Consider the following 16,943-nt stretch of genomic DNA (forward strand, 5'->3'; position numbering starts at 1 on the left):
TACCCCTCACTGCTGGTTCAACAGAGGCATGTGTCTTGCCCAAGGAGACACAATGTACTACAGTGTGGGGTAGGACCGAAGCCCTAGAAACTCAAAGGAGTCAAACTGCCAAAAGTGGTCAGCCATCAAACTACTCTCCGCAACTCTATTTACTAACTTCAGGTTAAAGAATATGAATTACAAAATGATAGCAGTAGCATTACCAATGGGACAAGTAATATGACAGCTATGATCGTCATATCTACAATACACTGAAGTGTCTGAAAGGGCTAGCCCCAATACAGCTCTGTTCGAAGTGACCAAAGGGCAATGCCGTAACTCTTAACACTGACATACGCTAATCGTAGCAAAGAGATAACTCAAAGGTCTATGAACATAGTAACTCGGAACACAGACTTACATTTATCATAGGATGGTTATCATGGAACGGAAGGGGACAAAGTGTATCTAAACAGTTGGTGTGAGGAGGACATCCCATAATGTTCCCATTTATCTCTTTACCTCTCCAGTGATACTCAGTAACATCCAAGAAGCATAGCGCCGAGGAATATAAGGTTTATCTCTCCACTACATAGAGCAGTCAGTGAGCCATATAGACTTCAGCCTTGTGAAGAACTGCTACCATGTAGATCTACAAGGCACATCTGCATGTCAGACAGGTAATCGTGCCAGATAACATTGCCAACTGTTTATCATCGACTTGAGGAGTTTATCCGTCAGCACACAGTTGTTAAGCTGGTCGTGTGGTATAAAATAATATTGGTTTGTGGAACATATGGAGTGAACTTTAATAAGGAAAACATGGTTCCTGTTTCTCTGAGTACAAAATAGCATCATGTTTTTTGGTGCTGTGGAATAAATTCGACATAATCAAAAACAGACATGACAGAACTTTAACAAGTTCCGATAGTTTGAAAACTACTCTCATGGATGGACAGCATTGCCCACGCACTCTGCCCTCATAACCTGAATGTTGTGTTAGTGATCTCATCTTACAAAACATTATGTATCTATGTCAAAACGCTCTGAATCATATTGACAATTTGGGATAGATTCTCCAACTTAATTTCCTCAAGGTCAGCATTTCTTCCAATTTCTTTTTCAACATACGTTCGACAAATGCTTACAGTTATCTCAGTTAGGTTTTCATTTGTTTTGTTATTCATATACATTTCTGTTACTCTCCATCCCTTTGATAGACTATTTTAGAATTATCAACATTTTCCCCAAACCAATCTTAAAATATTTACAAAACCTAAAAACCCTAAAAGTCAATAACATACCAACAATCTAAGTTTCCAAATAAGATACACAAGTCATAATTGTAATCAGTAGCAACTGTCGGATAATTAAACTAACAATTGGTTTTTTCCACTTTATTCACAACGAAAACAAGGACAGTCGATCTTAGCAGTGTTCTTTAAATCTATTCCTCACATGAAATGACCAACAGCAGCCAATCCCAGTTGGGATACCTTATTGAGGATACATGCCACAAAAACAGGTAATAAACATGACCTGACACCTGTGAGACAAAGCCATTATTCCTGTAGGTAACACACATTTGTTTATGTGGGTAGAGATTTGTGAAGCGACTTACCCTAGTTCTGTCAAGGGGGTTGTTGAAGTCGAAGCCGGGAGACACAAACAAGTATCCGCATTTTGACACTTTCCGTGACGCCTGAAACAAATAATATATTCATTACACTCATGATAAATAAACCACACAGTCTTAAGTGAAAACATATGTCATGTACATGAATCTAGAACTTCCTGCTTGTACAATGTCACTCCCTACATCATTGCTGGACAAGACGGGAATTTAGAATTCAAAAGATCTGTTTAACTATTAACTTTTCACTTTATTCAAAAATTAATTTGGATTTAATTTTATTGATCAAGTGATGGCTACCATATAGACATATCTGCTAGCTATTAACATTGTTCCGCTTCTTTATTTGTATATTTGTGTATATGAGTAAGGGGCCTACCAGGTAGTCAAGTGGTAGAAGTGTTGACTCATCATGCCAAAGACCTGGGTTGGATTTCTAACAACATGTGAAACTCACTCTTCAACAACCCATGCTAATGCCGTAAAAGGCAACTATGCTTGTAGTAAAAGGCTACTATAGTTGTCGTAAGAGGTGACTAACAGGATCCGAAGGTCAGGCTGACTGACTTGGTTGATGCACGTCATTGTACCCAATTGAGTGGATCGATGCTCATGAAGTCAATCACTGGATTTTCTGGTCCAAACTTGATCATTTACAGACCACCGTCATATAGCTTGAATATTGCTGAGTATGGTGCTCAACAACAAACAAATGTTGGAGTATTGCTACAAGCAATCATACTCACTCATTCACTCACTCAATCAATCATCAAACATAATTCATTTTCCTACATTATTAAAAAAATCATTTTGTTTCTGCCTTTCCCATTTTGTCATGCTAATTCTTTATTTATTCATTTACAATACAACCACCAAACATCATTTGTCTCTGCCCTTCCCTAATTGTGAGTGAACTAGCCCACTCTGCTATGTCCTGGTGAGTGTGTGGGCCGATCCAAGGTCGTTACAGGTGGGTGTCCCGACACATAGAGGACTGACACAACATTCCACACTGCACTGTGGCGGTGGATTCCTGTGGTCAACCACCGAAATCTCGCAGTGCCTACTTCCTGTCTCTAAGAGATCGCACTTGCAGCAATTTCCGCCATGATGATATTATCTATTGACCCATCTAGGCATGAAATAACCCTGCTCCAGTGCTTTTTCAGCACAAAATTAAAAACTATTTTTGATTAAGTTCTACATTGTGTTCTGTGTTAAATAAAACTCAGGCAAGTTCCTAATGAAATAAAAACAGTAAATCAATATTCCCATGCTTCAAAATACCGATACATCCCACCATTCTCTGACAATTGATCGCTAATTACGGTGCCGCAAACGTGCAAGATGAAATGAGGTAGAAGTTGTTACATCTTCATCCTGTAGGGTTATCAAAGCCTTGATTTCTACAATACATCAAACCAAACGTGTAGAACACGGAAAAGCTTTAAACTTGTTACATGCACTTCAGTGTGTACGGTGGCGTCACGTTGCTTCAGCACCACCTAGAGTAACAGAATCACTTTAACATTGCCCGCATACCTTCAGCCTAGGGCTTGTTTTTACTGCTACTTGATTTGAAATTTTTAAGATGTTTTGAACACATTGAAGGAGTTCTGTTATTTACATTCTTGAGACCTTGTGACTATTTTTAGGATAGTATCTGAACCAAATCAAATAAAAAACATACACATTTTGTTTATCAAGATGAAACAATCATACTAATTTAAGGGCACCTTTTTAGTGTTACTTTCATTTGTGTAAGTCTTTGAAAGGCATTTGGAAGTGATGCACAAAAGGAAATGAATTTCTGGATGTCAACTTTTTTATTATGAAGGTCACAATGTTTTGGAGCTTCACCTGATGAAGGAGTAAGTATATAAACTGCGAAACATTGTGTTCCTCATAATAAAAAAGTTGACATCCATAAATTCTCTTCCTTAACATGTGTGTGTTTTCCACTCCATACAAAAATATGAATAACATTTCCACAAAGCCATCTAAAGAAGCATTTATTATTGTTTTTTATCAAATAATGAACATGTTTCAATGTTTAAAAGCAGTGTTTTATATGATTATCTAAAACACTATTTTTTCAAAAAAAGAGCAGTATTCGTAATGTTATTCTTTATAATCAAAATCCAAGGCACCATCAAATGTATGTCAGTTTATACATAATGTATAAATCATAAAAATCCTTTACCAAAAACCTTACACTGCACAGCATGTTCAAAATGTGAAATGTGAAACCTGAGTGTCATTATTTGGTACATTAACTCTAACTGTTTGTACTCAACCCCTTGTGGATTTATATGTGCAATGAAATTATCTTGTCTAACCTTAGAATTGATTCTGTTGGGCCTACAGTGAGTATGTTTCTACACCGTCTTTAGCAATATTCCAGCAATATCACAGCGGGGGACACCAGAAATGGGCTTCACACATTGTACCCATGTGGGGAATCGAACTGGCGTGACAAGCAAACGCTTAACCACAAGGCTACCCCACCACCCCTGTTGGGACTAAAATGCTACATCATCTTAAAACATATAATGAGAAAATGTAGAGTTTCACTGTATATAACAATATATGCATAAATGTATGTATATAAATAAATAACCACGTTTCTTACACAAAAATGACAAAATATTGAATTACACACAAAACAGTCAGACCTACACATTTGAAGGTCACATCTTTTTTAAGAAGAAGAAGTTTAATCGGTATCAAAGTCCGCATGGCCAAGAGTACAATACATGACATAAATCCTTTAACCATAATAGAAAGAAACATTTTGCAGTATTTCCAATCTCATTAAAATCAGATCTTAGTTCTCGCTACTGCTAAACAAAGATCTGAGGACATCCGACCTTGCGCGAACTTTGACTGACCAATGGAATGACCAATCAGAAGGCAGCTTTCTCGTGCTTTATGGCACTAATTTCAAATTGGCGACTACGCTTCGAAACATATTTTGACAAATTCTCGATTACAAATTTGAAACCTGAACAAAAGAACATTCTGGAATGGCTAATAGATGGTCTAGATTGTATGAATTCAGTCGTTAAACCCGTAACTATCGTTCGGAGTTAAAGTTTTCGAGGTTGCATGATTAGAAATACATTCCGACTGTCACTTTCATAATCTGGTAAGCGATGCTCTGATTGGTCGGATGAAAGGTCGTTCTGACGTGACCCCTAATGGGATGTCCTCAGATCTTTGTTTAGCGGTAGCGAGAACTAAGATCTGATTTTAATGAGATTGCAGTATTTCCAAATCAATTGAAAATTAACAAAACCATTGTAACCCCCATGCATGCATTATAATGATACTGTGCCGTACACAGTAGCTATCAGCCTACAGGCAACATCCCCACACCTGGGTGGTCAGTGCATGATGCATGGCATAAACCGAGTGGCTGTCCCTGTTTACATGATATCGGCCCAGTCAAATGTCAGTGTCAATAGTCACATTGATATATACACCAATCACTGAAGCACACATGCTTGCTCAACTATAACCTTTAGGAGCTCGTGCCTTGATAGTTTAACCATATTGACATGCATGCTTGGTAAATAAATACCCATCTAGAAATAGGCCCAACGGTCACAATAATCTATTATAATCATTTGTCGGTCTGACAAATCGGTGCTGTTTACCCGAAACACTATATATCAAATTAAGCCATGCTAACTGTAGTTAAAATACAATATAGCGCAACAAGTGCCAAAGCGGCCATTACACATTATTTTCAACTCTGACATAAAACATGAGAAGTAAATTTCTACTGAAGGAACATTTGTTTAATATCCATGTCCGCTGTGACACAATGCATTCATTCAGGTTAATAGGTAGATGTTGAACTTTGCATGGGTCTGTAGAATGGCTATAACCATATTGTTGGTTTCTGCTCTATTATGCTTTCACGTGTCATGTAAATCATTATCATTCCTTCAACGTGACATGCTGGAATATCAGTCCGTTCTATAATTAGCTTACAGTTTATTTTCTGTTATACAGATACATCATCGAATAAAACCGACAAAAAACATTTCCGTAATCATAAGAAATCTCTACTATAAGCAGAGTCCATTGTGCGATTCTTAGACACATTTTTGTCAATGATACACCAAATTTGGAGTGAGTGAGTGAGTGAGTATGGTTTTACGCTGCTTTTAGCAATATTCCAGCAATATCAAGGCGGGGGAAACCAGATGTGGGCTTCACATATTGTACCCATGTCGGGAATCGAACTCGGGTATTCGGCATGACGAGCGAACGCTTTAACCACTAGGCTACCCGACCGCCCACATCAAATTTGGAAATGTCCTTCCTACGTCTACCATCAAAATATTCTGAAGGCTTTACTGAGGCCTTTAATGTTGTAACCCTGACTCACCAATTTTCGAGGAAGAGTTATACGACAGATATATTCAGATGTGAAATGCTTTCATACATAAATGCTACAGCTTCCACTTGCAGGTCTTGATAAGAGTGAGTGAGTGAGTGAGTGAGTGAGTGAGTGAGTGAGTGAGTGAGTGTGTGAGTGTGTTGAGTTTTATGCTGCTTGCAGAATTGTACTCATACAGACAATCATACACTTCAGTGAGCAATGACGTACATGACTACAAAGAAATTCAAAGCAATTGAACTTGCAATGAAATCTTTACTAAGTACACCAAACGTACACTTGAAATGGGTGTGAAGTCAGACATTACTATTTTAACTGAAAAAGCGGTTTTAACGTCACAAGCGGTTACCTACAAATAGTTTATCATTGTCAAAATAAAGACCAATGTATGTATTCCATAATCGGATTGTGAAACATATTCTCATCAACACGCTACGGGAGTTATTCTTCCTGTAAGAGTGAACATCAAATTGGCCGTAACCGTAACAAAGCTCATCTTACACAAGAACAACATAATGTAACCATGGTAACATTACAGAAGAGGACGTTCATTTCATATTTACACAGTTGAAGGTCACATCTTCAACCAAAATAGAAGGAAAGCAATGTTTTTAAACAAATTTCCTTAAAATTTGCTTTTAAGAGCATATCTCCAAAGTACATGTTTCAAGAAAAGGCCAAAAACAGAACTGCGCAATGAATGTCGTTGAAAATATCGAAAGTTGATGTCCGACTCCGAACAACATTTCTTGTCACAAGGCTATGCAATGTCTATGTGGTGGTGTGACATTTCAGTTGTTTGAGTGAAAGTTACCTAAAGTTTAGCCAATTTAGGGAAACCGCCAAAAAGCAAATACAAGTGATATTTGCTAAAGGGTTCAAATATTTGTCTCCAAATGAAAATGGGCGAAAAAAGATGCTAGCTGCTGCACAGAATTTCTGACACCTCTTCATGTGTTTTAAAACATGCACAGTTCCAAAGATTTCCTTAAATAGTGTCACATTTCGTCTTAAAAAGTGCCAAGAAATGTGATTTTATTCAAAAGCTCTTTAATTCCATTATTCAATAAGAGCAATGTTTTACTTTGTTTTTATAATTTTGAGATTTCCCAAAACAAATGACACCTAAAAAACCAGTTTTCCTTGAATAGAATGATTAACTGGTAAACATATAACTTCAGTTCTAATACAATTCCATTCTATTTACAAATGTTATGTTTGTTCTGGTCTTAACCTCTGTATGTTTGAAAATGTCAGGATATTACAATATAAAAATGTGTATTTCTCTCCCAGGAATAAATGCGCCAAATATCGATTCATTCGTCCCATGGTTAATGAAGCATCGACTCTTTGAAATCACCCACACACTTTACAGCCCCTTATGCTAAAATTATTCCAGCAGGAAATGGTAAGAAGTGTGAAAACAATTCAGCAGGCTAAAAGTTAACTATGTTTCCGTACAAAAGATGTGAGAAATCGCTGGACACAACACCCATACATTCATGTAATGTATTTCCGTAGTGGATTGTTGTCGTTGTATGTCCAAACGATGCAAGGAACCACTGGACACAGAGTCCAGGAAGAGGGAGGGGGCAAAGTACCGTCTCAGGTGTGAAAGCTATTGACAGAATTCCCACAACTTCTTGCCGAGTCAACACACGTTTTCTCTCTTCCTGCCTGCTGTTGAATGGTTTGTAATACAGTCAACTTACACATTCCGTGTGGTATTTACTTGCATCTTGGTTCTATATGTCCAAGCTTTGTGGTGAGCAGTGGACAAATCCTGGACCAAATCTCTTTAATTGAAATGGATTCACCATCTCTTGCACCAGTCAACTCATCCTTCAAGTAGTGAGGTGACACCACTTGGCTAATCGGTTCTAGGAACACCCAGGGTAGAACACTATGAAGTGTTCTACATGAGCATTTTGTATCACACAGTTAACATCTACCAGCTAATCTGGTCAAGGAAACCAAATATATCTGGACATTCAATGTCTCCGAGAAGGTCGGATACTATTCACATGACATACCATACTCCACCTAACGAACACGCCACACCTTACTAGTGTTCCTGTTACACATTGTATTGAGAGAGAGTGCTCCCTTCTCCCCACACATATCCTACTCAAAAGATGTTAAAGAACACCCCATTTTTCAAGATTGTCATCGAGTACCAAAATGCGTGAAGACCAAAAAAGAATCATTCCTGCACATACAGAAAATGGTTTTTTTATGACAAAAAAAAAGAGGACTACTTGCATCATGTTTGATGAAGTCCATATATTGTACATAGTATATACTTATATTTCCATAAAAATATTTCAGGAAGATCACAGGATAAATCTGATTATGGCCTCCATTTCTGACATAATCCTTAATATCACCCCACCCCACCCTGTGCCTTCAGATTCTAGTGCATTACTTCACAAAAACCCAAACTGACCACTTCATTTTCTGTCAAATTAGCAACTAATCATACTCTTGGAGCAAGTCAGACGATAATGAATGCCACTGAAAAGCTATTCTGGTCAGTTACACAACCTTCAGTCCTTTAAGCATGTCAGATCTATTGAGATGTTGACGGAAGCAGCAGTTATGGCCAGGAACAAACAAGAGACCATCTGGGTAGTGACCTGCATGAGCTGGTCAGATCTGTTCAGCCTAACTAATCTTATGACATTGATACAAAATATTGAGAAAAAGTCAAATTCTGCTTCCTTTCAGACATTGAGGAGCCCATTTTATTTGAATATGCTGGGGACTTTTGAGCAATTTGTATCAGATCTGAACATACAAATGCATAGGTCAAGATGGTCCAGTTTAATAGTGACTGGTGACTCGAGTAAACCTGTGTAAAACTGGCAAAACAGTTTCTGTTTGAGTGGGTGAGTATGGTTTTATGCCGCTTTTAGCAATATTTCAGCAATATCACAGCGGGGAACACCAGAAATGGGCTTCACACATTGTACCCAAGTGTGGAATTGGACTGGGGTCTTCAGCGTGAATCGCAGCGCCTTAAACGACTGGGCCACCCGTGCCCCCACAGGCTGCAATAGCTGATATAGGGGATGACTGCAGGCTGCAAGAGCTGATAAGGGATGAGAATAGAATGGGGATAATTGTGCAATTAATTATATACTCTTGGGTGTGTAAGAGAGATTAGACTTTGAAGTCAAAATCATGAAGTCTAAACACGTGACAACTATCTCCCAGTGTGATCAGCAGAGTTAGTGAGTGAGTACTACTTATCACCTTATCAGCTTTTGAGGACAAAAACATCATTCTTATCTAGTTAAAACTGTGTTGGAACTTTTCCAACAGTTGAAAAAACATGACTTTGTCGCCAGTACCCAATGCAACAGACAAATGTATTCTTAAGAATAAAATCAATATTTAATATTCTGAATATTACTCCCAGTTGTCATCTTCATCGCTCCATCATCAAACAAATGGCACACCAGCCAACACTGCAGATAGATTTGACAGTTGTCATAAATCTTATTCCCATCAATCCAACATGTTTACTATACCATTTTTTCCAATACCATTTCTGAACACAGATTTATTGCATTTCATATGAAAAAAAGATTAAATACGCAAGATATAACACTCCTTAACAGTACATGATTAGGACGATATGTATGGATCTAATAACATGACACATCGAGAACAAAAATATTGATCTTTCATCTTCACATCTGATTGTGAGTGAACATAGAATGACTGTAGGAGAGTGAACTTCAACATAACTTATGATCAAAATGAGAGAAATGAAATGAGTAAAGGCACGTATTGGAAAACATTTGGCTGGTCCTGTGGATAGGCTTATAAACCTATAGAGTGAGTGAGTGAGTGAGTGAGTGAGTGAGTGAGTGAGTGAGTGAGTGAGTGAGTGAGTGAGTGAGTGAGTGAGTATCATTTGGCTGGTCCTGTGGATAGGCTTATAAACGTATAGAATGAGTGAGTGAGTGAGTGAGTGAGTGAGTGAGTGAGTGAGGTTGTATGCTGCTCTAAGCCTTCATTTCCTGGAGCTGAGAAAGGGGTGAGAATGGAATAGGGGAGATTATTTTATTAAATATATGCTCTGGTTTCTGAAAGAGAGACTAGTCCTTCACACAGTATATGCGAGGCTTGAGGCAGTGCTGGGTAGTGAAATTGAAAGAGTATTGAAAGACGGACTATATGTGCACCATGGTCTGGTGCCCATATCCAAAGTTGGCCTCCCTGCTGTAATTAGTGCCCAAGTGAAACAGGCACTTTGTCTGGGTAATGAGGGTAATTGACTGATACTGACAGACTGATATACATCATGATATTAGTGTTAGAAGACAACCAAAATTGACTGACTTTAATCAAACTTCCAAGAACTGTCACCTTGCCTGTGCCTATTTGTCATTTACCTTGCAGAGGATAGTAAAATATCTAGAAGCCCATGCAACTTGTACCCTTTCATAAAAGTTTGTAAATATAAATAAGTGCAACCAATAAATGAAGGCAAGAAATTGCATTAAGTAGGAGCCAAATAGATAGTGCTTTAGGGCCCTGTTCCACAAAGCAATCTTAATCCTAGGATTATTGTAAGTCCATGCTAACTTATAGGAGTTACTATTATGGGAGTTACTATCGTCTAAGCGCTAAGATCAGCACCTGGTGATTCGCTTTATGGAACTGGTCCCAATTTGACTGAGGGAGTATGGTTATAAATGGATTTCTGTAGCAATATTCTAGTCATGGCGGGCACACCAAGAATGAACTTCAAATGTTTTTCCCATGTTAACTCATTCGAGAAGACGATTTATGGATTGTATCCTTATTATCTCACCCGATGAAGTGGAAACAACTAGCCCTGACTTGTCATGGAGATAATAAACAAGGTGCCATGCATAATGTTTCATGTCTTTGTGATCAACCATCATCAAGATTACTTTCAACTCAATCAATGAGTCTTTTCAGTGCAAATGTGACCACCTTTTTACATACATCTTGTAGCCATTAATCCAGTCCAGTGTTCTGTCATGTATCATGATGCTATCAAGTAGCACTATTGTTTATGCAAGCTTATCAGGTGTATACAGGTTCACGCCAGGACAATGGCCACTCCAGACAGACCAGGTCGGATGATGCTATCAAGTCCCCCCAGGTAATCACCAAGACTTGTCAAAAGTTATCTCCCTTGTCTAATCGCTAACCCCAAGTCTGGCCATTGCCTGTCCTAATGATGGCCTGTCATTCAGCTCAAAACTGGGAGATGAGATAACTACAACAGGCATAGAATAAGGAGACACTCATATTTTGTTTGGGCAATATATCATTCAGACAAGTCAGTGTTTATGACTGTCTAGTAAATGAATTTTCTTAAATGTTCATTTTTCCTCAAGTGAACACAATAGTGTCAAACTTGAATTAACCCTTGGTACTCAATGAAAGAAGATACTTGGTTACTTGTTGCTATTCTCTGACAGTGATGAAGACAATATGACAGTGTGTCATAAACGCATGCATATGCACAGGACCATGTAACTAATAATAATAACAAACTCCCAGAGGCCGAGTTTGTTTGTTTGTTATTATTACTGTTACATGGTCCTGTGACCAATGATATACCGGTAGTTAGAACCACACAATGCACTGTGCTTTCAGCAGAAAGTTCTTATTAGTATTGAAGAAGTTTTTATCACTTTCATTTTCAGTATGATCTTTTTATAAATATTTTTCTGTTTGATTCATTATTTTGTTATGTAAGATGGAAATGGATGTGAAGACAATATATATTTTTCTGAAATTAAACTTGTGATTTGACTCACCTACATATTGCTCAACTATGCCAATCATAACAAAACAATGACAATATTTTAAAACAAGTTAATAATCAGCATCAGATATCATAATAGCATTTCACTATGACATAATCTTTTTATTTTATGGACATCAACTCTGTTTTGTTTGTTTGTTCATTTGTTGTTTAACGCCATACTCAGCAATATTACAGCCATATGACGGCGGTCTGTAAATAATCGAGTCTGGACCAGACAATCTAGTGATTGACATCATGAGCATCGATATCCTTGCAATTGGGATATGATGACATGTATCAACCAAGTCAGCAAGCCTGACTACCTGATCCCATTAGCCGCCTCTTATGACAAGCATAGTCGCTTTTTGTGTCAAGCATGGGTTGCTGAAGACCTATTCTACCCCAGATCTTGACGGGTACAATTTTGTACCCCTAATGAACAAGGGGCCACCACTAACCATGATTACTACACTTCAAAATGGCCCAAGTGGGCAAGGAGTGTGTCCTTCAAAAAGCCTCTACATACAATGACTCAACATGTCCCTTTAATAAAACGGATTCTGACGGGGTGAGTGCTCAAAAATAGAGATTAAATTGTCAGGCATGCTATATGTGGGAGGTTAAAAGGTTAATTCCTTTTGATAAAAAGAAAAATAATCGCTTCACATCAGACAAGACACGGGGTCAGAGGTCACCAACTAAAGGCTAATTTGTTCCAGTAGAAGACCTCAAGGTCCCGGTTCTTCTCGAATCAGTGCTAGGGTCTCCAGCCAGGCATGAGGGGAACATACCCATACCGTATATAACCATTATTTTAAATGAAAAAACTTTCAGCAGTTCATATTATGAAAAAGGACAGAAATCTGTGAAAAATAGAAATGTAGGTATATAAAGGGATGGCGAATTATAATTCATTCTTTCTAAGCATGTAATCCAATCTTATTAACACACAAATAATATTCTCCTCAGTTTACAGTTACTACTGAATCTGTAGGACACTTTGTGTTACATGTACAGAGGTTTTAACTTTTTCAGAAGAATCAAAATGTTTGTGTCATAAATTTAATAAGAATAATTACAGCATGTCAATAAAAGTGAGTTTTCAAGTAAAAAGTGCACCCTTTTCTCTGAAATGTTTTATATTTTTTTCAATGATACAAAGATCTGAGTGACAAACAAGAATAACAAATTGTCCTATGTAATTACATACACAGACAGTAATGTTGTTTTAACTGACTTGTTAGAATAAGGCTATAATAAAGTAATGTTGATGTGGGTTGGTAATTGGTAGCTTATTTGGATTCAAAGGACTTAAAGAATAGGTTACTGACTTTATGTTAGACATCCCTCCCCAACCTCATCAGTTACCTCCAGAGCTGGCAGTGGTGTACTGCAACTCAATCCTCACTCCACAATGGCCTCTAACAATAGACATGGTTACCCCTGGCTCTGTCAGTGGGTACAAAACCATTGATAGTTGTTCACTAACGTTCATGCACTGATTCCCCAAGTGTTCATAGTACAGACATCTCAGCTTAATGAATACAGCCTTATACTAACAAGTGGGAAGTATAACCACTTATACACTAGGCATGTAATAAGCACGGTAGCACTATTCTACTGTTGCTGAAAAATCGGTTAACTAGTTGTGACATTTATTGAAACTTCAGAAGTTGGTAGGTTAGAAGGGTTGATACGACGCTCATGAGTTAGTGAGTTTGGTTTTAACTTTTTAAAGTTTCGCTTTATATATCATGGCGTGTCAGTTTAATTTGGGAGGAAAGCCTGAAGTAAAACAGGTTTTCAGACATTTATTACTTTGGTGAAACACACAGGCACATGGAAACATAATTGGAGCAAACTGGGATTCGAACCTACAATCATGGGTTCCTGCATGCCCAAGGGATGTAACTTTGCACAGCGTATTGTAGCACCTTATGACAGGGCCACCCACAGATGCTCATGAAGCAGTAATGAATATATGTTATTACCTTGTTTAGTGATGTCAGAGATTTAATGACACATTAACATGTCTGTGTGATTACAAAGTCATATCTGTGACCACAATGTTTATTGATCTTACCAAACAAATCCTACATTAACAAATCCCATAATGTGACTCAAGATTCTAATAATGTTTTATAGAGGTTCTGCCGACCTATAACTTTGTAACAGCCAGTCTTTAACACCTTGTCATGAAATAAAACTGTCACTGATTGAGAACCATGGATTGTGATGTTTGATTGTTTGGCAATAAATCAAATTAAACAATCTCAAAATGATTTAGGCCACACTTTTTTTAATTTGATGTTTCACAGATTTATTCCAGCTTTTCCACACAAGGTTGGTTGAAATAAAAATAAATAGCTATGTCAATCAATTATTTATTAATATGAAAGTCATTCTGCCGTAGAGTTAAAACTGAAGCTGGCTTCTTGAATCACTGATAGTGATGTAAACATGGAATTTATATATAACATATTATAATGCATAGGAGGGTCTACATTACTAGCATCTACATTACTAGCAGCAGACATAATATATAAAAAAAAGTGTGTGTGTGTGTGTGTGTGTGTGTGTGTGTGTGTGTGTGGAAACAAGGGATGCTCATGTAAAACTTTGTTGTCATCAGCACAAGAGTTTGTTTCTCTAATTGAAATATGTCCAAACTAAATGTCAACATAAAAGACTTTATTTCCTATCAACTTCCCTTCAGAGAGTGAAGAGGGTGTAAGGCCACTTTCAACAATCCATCAGTCAAATCGCTGTGTGTCAGCTAAAGTGGGACGCCAACCCTATGTGATGCACACAGCTTGTAGACAGGACACCACTTTGGTGACACCCACAAGCATGGTGCTGACAGACCAAGGATAATAATCAGACTGAATTAGGGATGAAAGCAACAGGTTTATTATCAAGAAAAGTACTTTCCTACAGTGAGTGAGTATGGTTTTACACCGCTTTTAGCAATATTCCAGCAATATCACGGAAGAAATGGGCTTCATACATTGTAACAATGTCGGGAACTGAACGCATGTCTTTGGCATGACGAGCGAACACTTTAACCACTAGGCTACCTGACTGCCCCTACTTTCCTACAGAGTCTGTAACAAGTTTCACTTCAGGTGATCAACTGCTTCTAATCATGTTCTTTGTGAATGTCAACAGTCCTCACACAAATGAAACAATCATTTATGACTATATTAACATACATATACACATCAGATAAACCAACACAAAGATCACATCTGTCAAGACGCATTAAACAGAAGTAAAATATACGTCTTGGTTTCAAGGTCTTGATCAACATGACATAAGGGCTAAGTAGGGAATCAAGTACAGAAATATCCCAACAGCATTCCTATAGGTAAGACATTACATATGATAATCCCGGACCAAATCATGTGGCCTAACTGCCGATCTTAACACATTCCTAACATAATCCCTTAATGACCCATACAAGGGGAGCACACTTGGTGACTATGATAAGGGAAGGCCAAGCACTGATTTTAGTCCCAGTCACCTTCCAGTGTAAAGGGCAAATTCATTAGAGGAAAACTAAACCAGGTTTTATTTTGACAAAAGGAATTTTTGTTTTAATTAGGTGAAAGTGAGTGAGTGAGTGAGTTTGGTTTTACGCCGCTTTAGCAATATTCCAGCAATATCACGGCGGGGGACACCACAAATGGGCTTCACACATTGTACCCATGTCGGGATTCGAACCCGGGTCTTCGGCGTGACGGGCGAACGCTTTAACCACTAGGCTACCCGACCGCCCAATTAGGTGAAAGAGGTCCAGAGTTCAGACATTGTTTGCGGCAACCTCTGTACTGACAAACGCGGCCATGAAAGTCAGATGTACTTATTGGACATATTAAACATTTCCTGTCAGGTTCAATATTGGTTGGGAAAAAAACATACACAATGATAAATGTGTGGGATGAAGCTGTTTGCACATCAAGTGTAGACAGTGATGGTGTCCTTTTTGTAAACAATACAAACCAACAAAGTAGTCAAACTTTATTGTGAACCAGACATACATCATGCTGACAACTTGCGAGTGAGGGTCGAATAGGAAAGCCCCAGTTATATGGAGAGAGTGATAAAACTTAGTGCATATCACACAATATATGCCATCAGATCCATCTGACTCAGAGGTGGGAGGTTAATGCTAGTTATATACTGAGGAGATTTCAGGGATGACATGTTAACTTAATGGGCAATTAAAACACAGTGAGGAGATTCCCTTGCCAGCTGACAATAGCACTGAAGGGTTGTTTTGGGCATGTGCTATGCATGTCAAAAGAAAGGCATACACAGAAGAATGTTTTTCAGACAGGTCTAATGCAGATGTATTTTTCCCTGTTTTATTGTTTGGTCACCGAACTGGAAGCATTTTTTTTCAATTATTTGAAAAAACTACAATATAATCTTCAAATAAATTAAAATTAAAATATAACAATTTCATAATAAGCAAAACTCTTCAAATATTACCATGTGTAGTAGAGTGAATGAGGGAGTCTGGTTTTACGCCGATTTTAGCAACATTCCCACTGCAATGGCACAATGGAGGACACCAGAAATGGGCTTCATACATTGTACCCATGTGGGAAATCGAACCTTCAGCGAAATGAGCAAAACCTTTAACCACTAGACCAGCCCACCTCACCGTGTGGAGTAGAGGCATAACAAGATAGAGAATGGTACGTCTAACTGTGTTGTGAGTTTTCGTTCATGAATATGCTCACAGAGAACTATGCCTGGGAGCTTCATCTCCTGCAGTCCGACTAGGAATTTATTACCGACAACTAAACACTTGTGATTGAGAGAACATAATCCATACATAGTTCTACCGATTATGTGTCTTGATTATATTTTCAGTCTGACATCTAAAAGGGAAATGTCAAGAGTTCTATTTATGTATTAATGTCTGTGCAACGTGAGACTAAATGCGATATCAGACTCAAGTTGACAATAATCACGCCATGTCACATCAACCCACCAAGTGGACATGACATGGAGTGAATGGGGGAGACAGCTTCATTGATCCACAAGCAGGGTAAAATGACTGAATTTAGTAAAAAGAGTTTTTGCAAAGAAAATCAATACCTCAAATCAGACTG

General features: G+C 38.0%; 1 protein-coding gene across 5 annotated transcripts in view; it reads right to left on the minus strand.

Moving 5' to 3' along the window:
* The window catches only part of LOC124149319, a 115,450-nt gene that overhangs the window by 82,216 nt on the left and 16,291 nt on the right, over positions 1-16,943 (minus strand). For all 5 annotated transcript variants that reach the window (XM_048392481.1, XM_048392480.1, XM_048392484.1 and 2 more), the window contains exon 2: positions 1,601-1,681. In XM_048392481.1, coding sequence (XP_048248438.1) covers positions 1,601-1,681 — 81 coding nt within the window. The remainder of the gene's footprint in view (positions 1-1,600; positions 1,682-16,943) is intronic.

This window comes from Haliotis rufescens, unplaced genomic scaffold, assembly GCF_023055435.1.
Source record: "Haliotis rufescens isolate VD_foot unplaced genomic scaffold, xgHalRufe1.0.p SCAF_11, whole genome shotgun sequence".
NCBI lineage: Eukaryota > Metazoa > Mollusca > Gastropoda > Lepetellida > Haliotidae > Haliotis > Haliotis rufescens.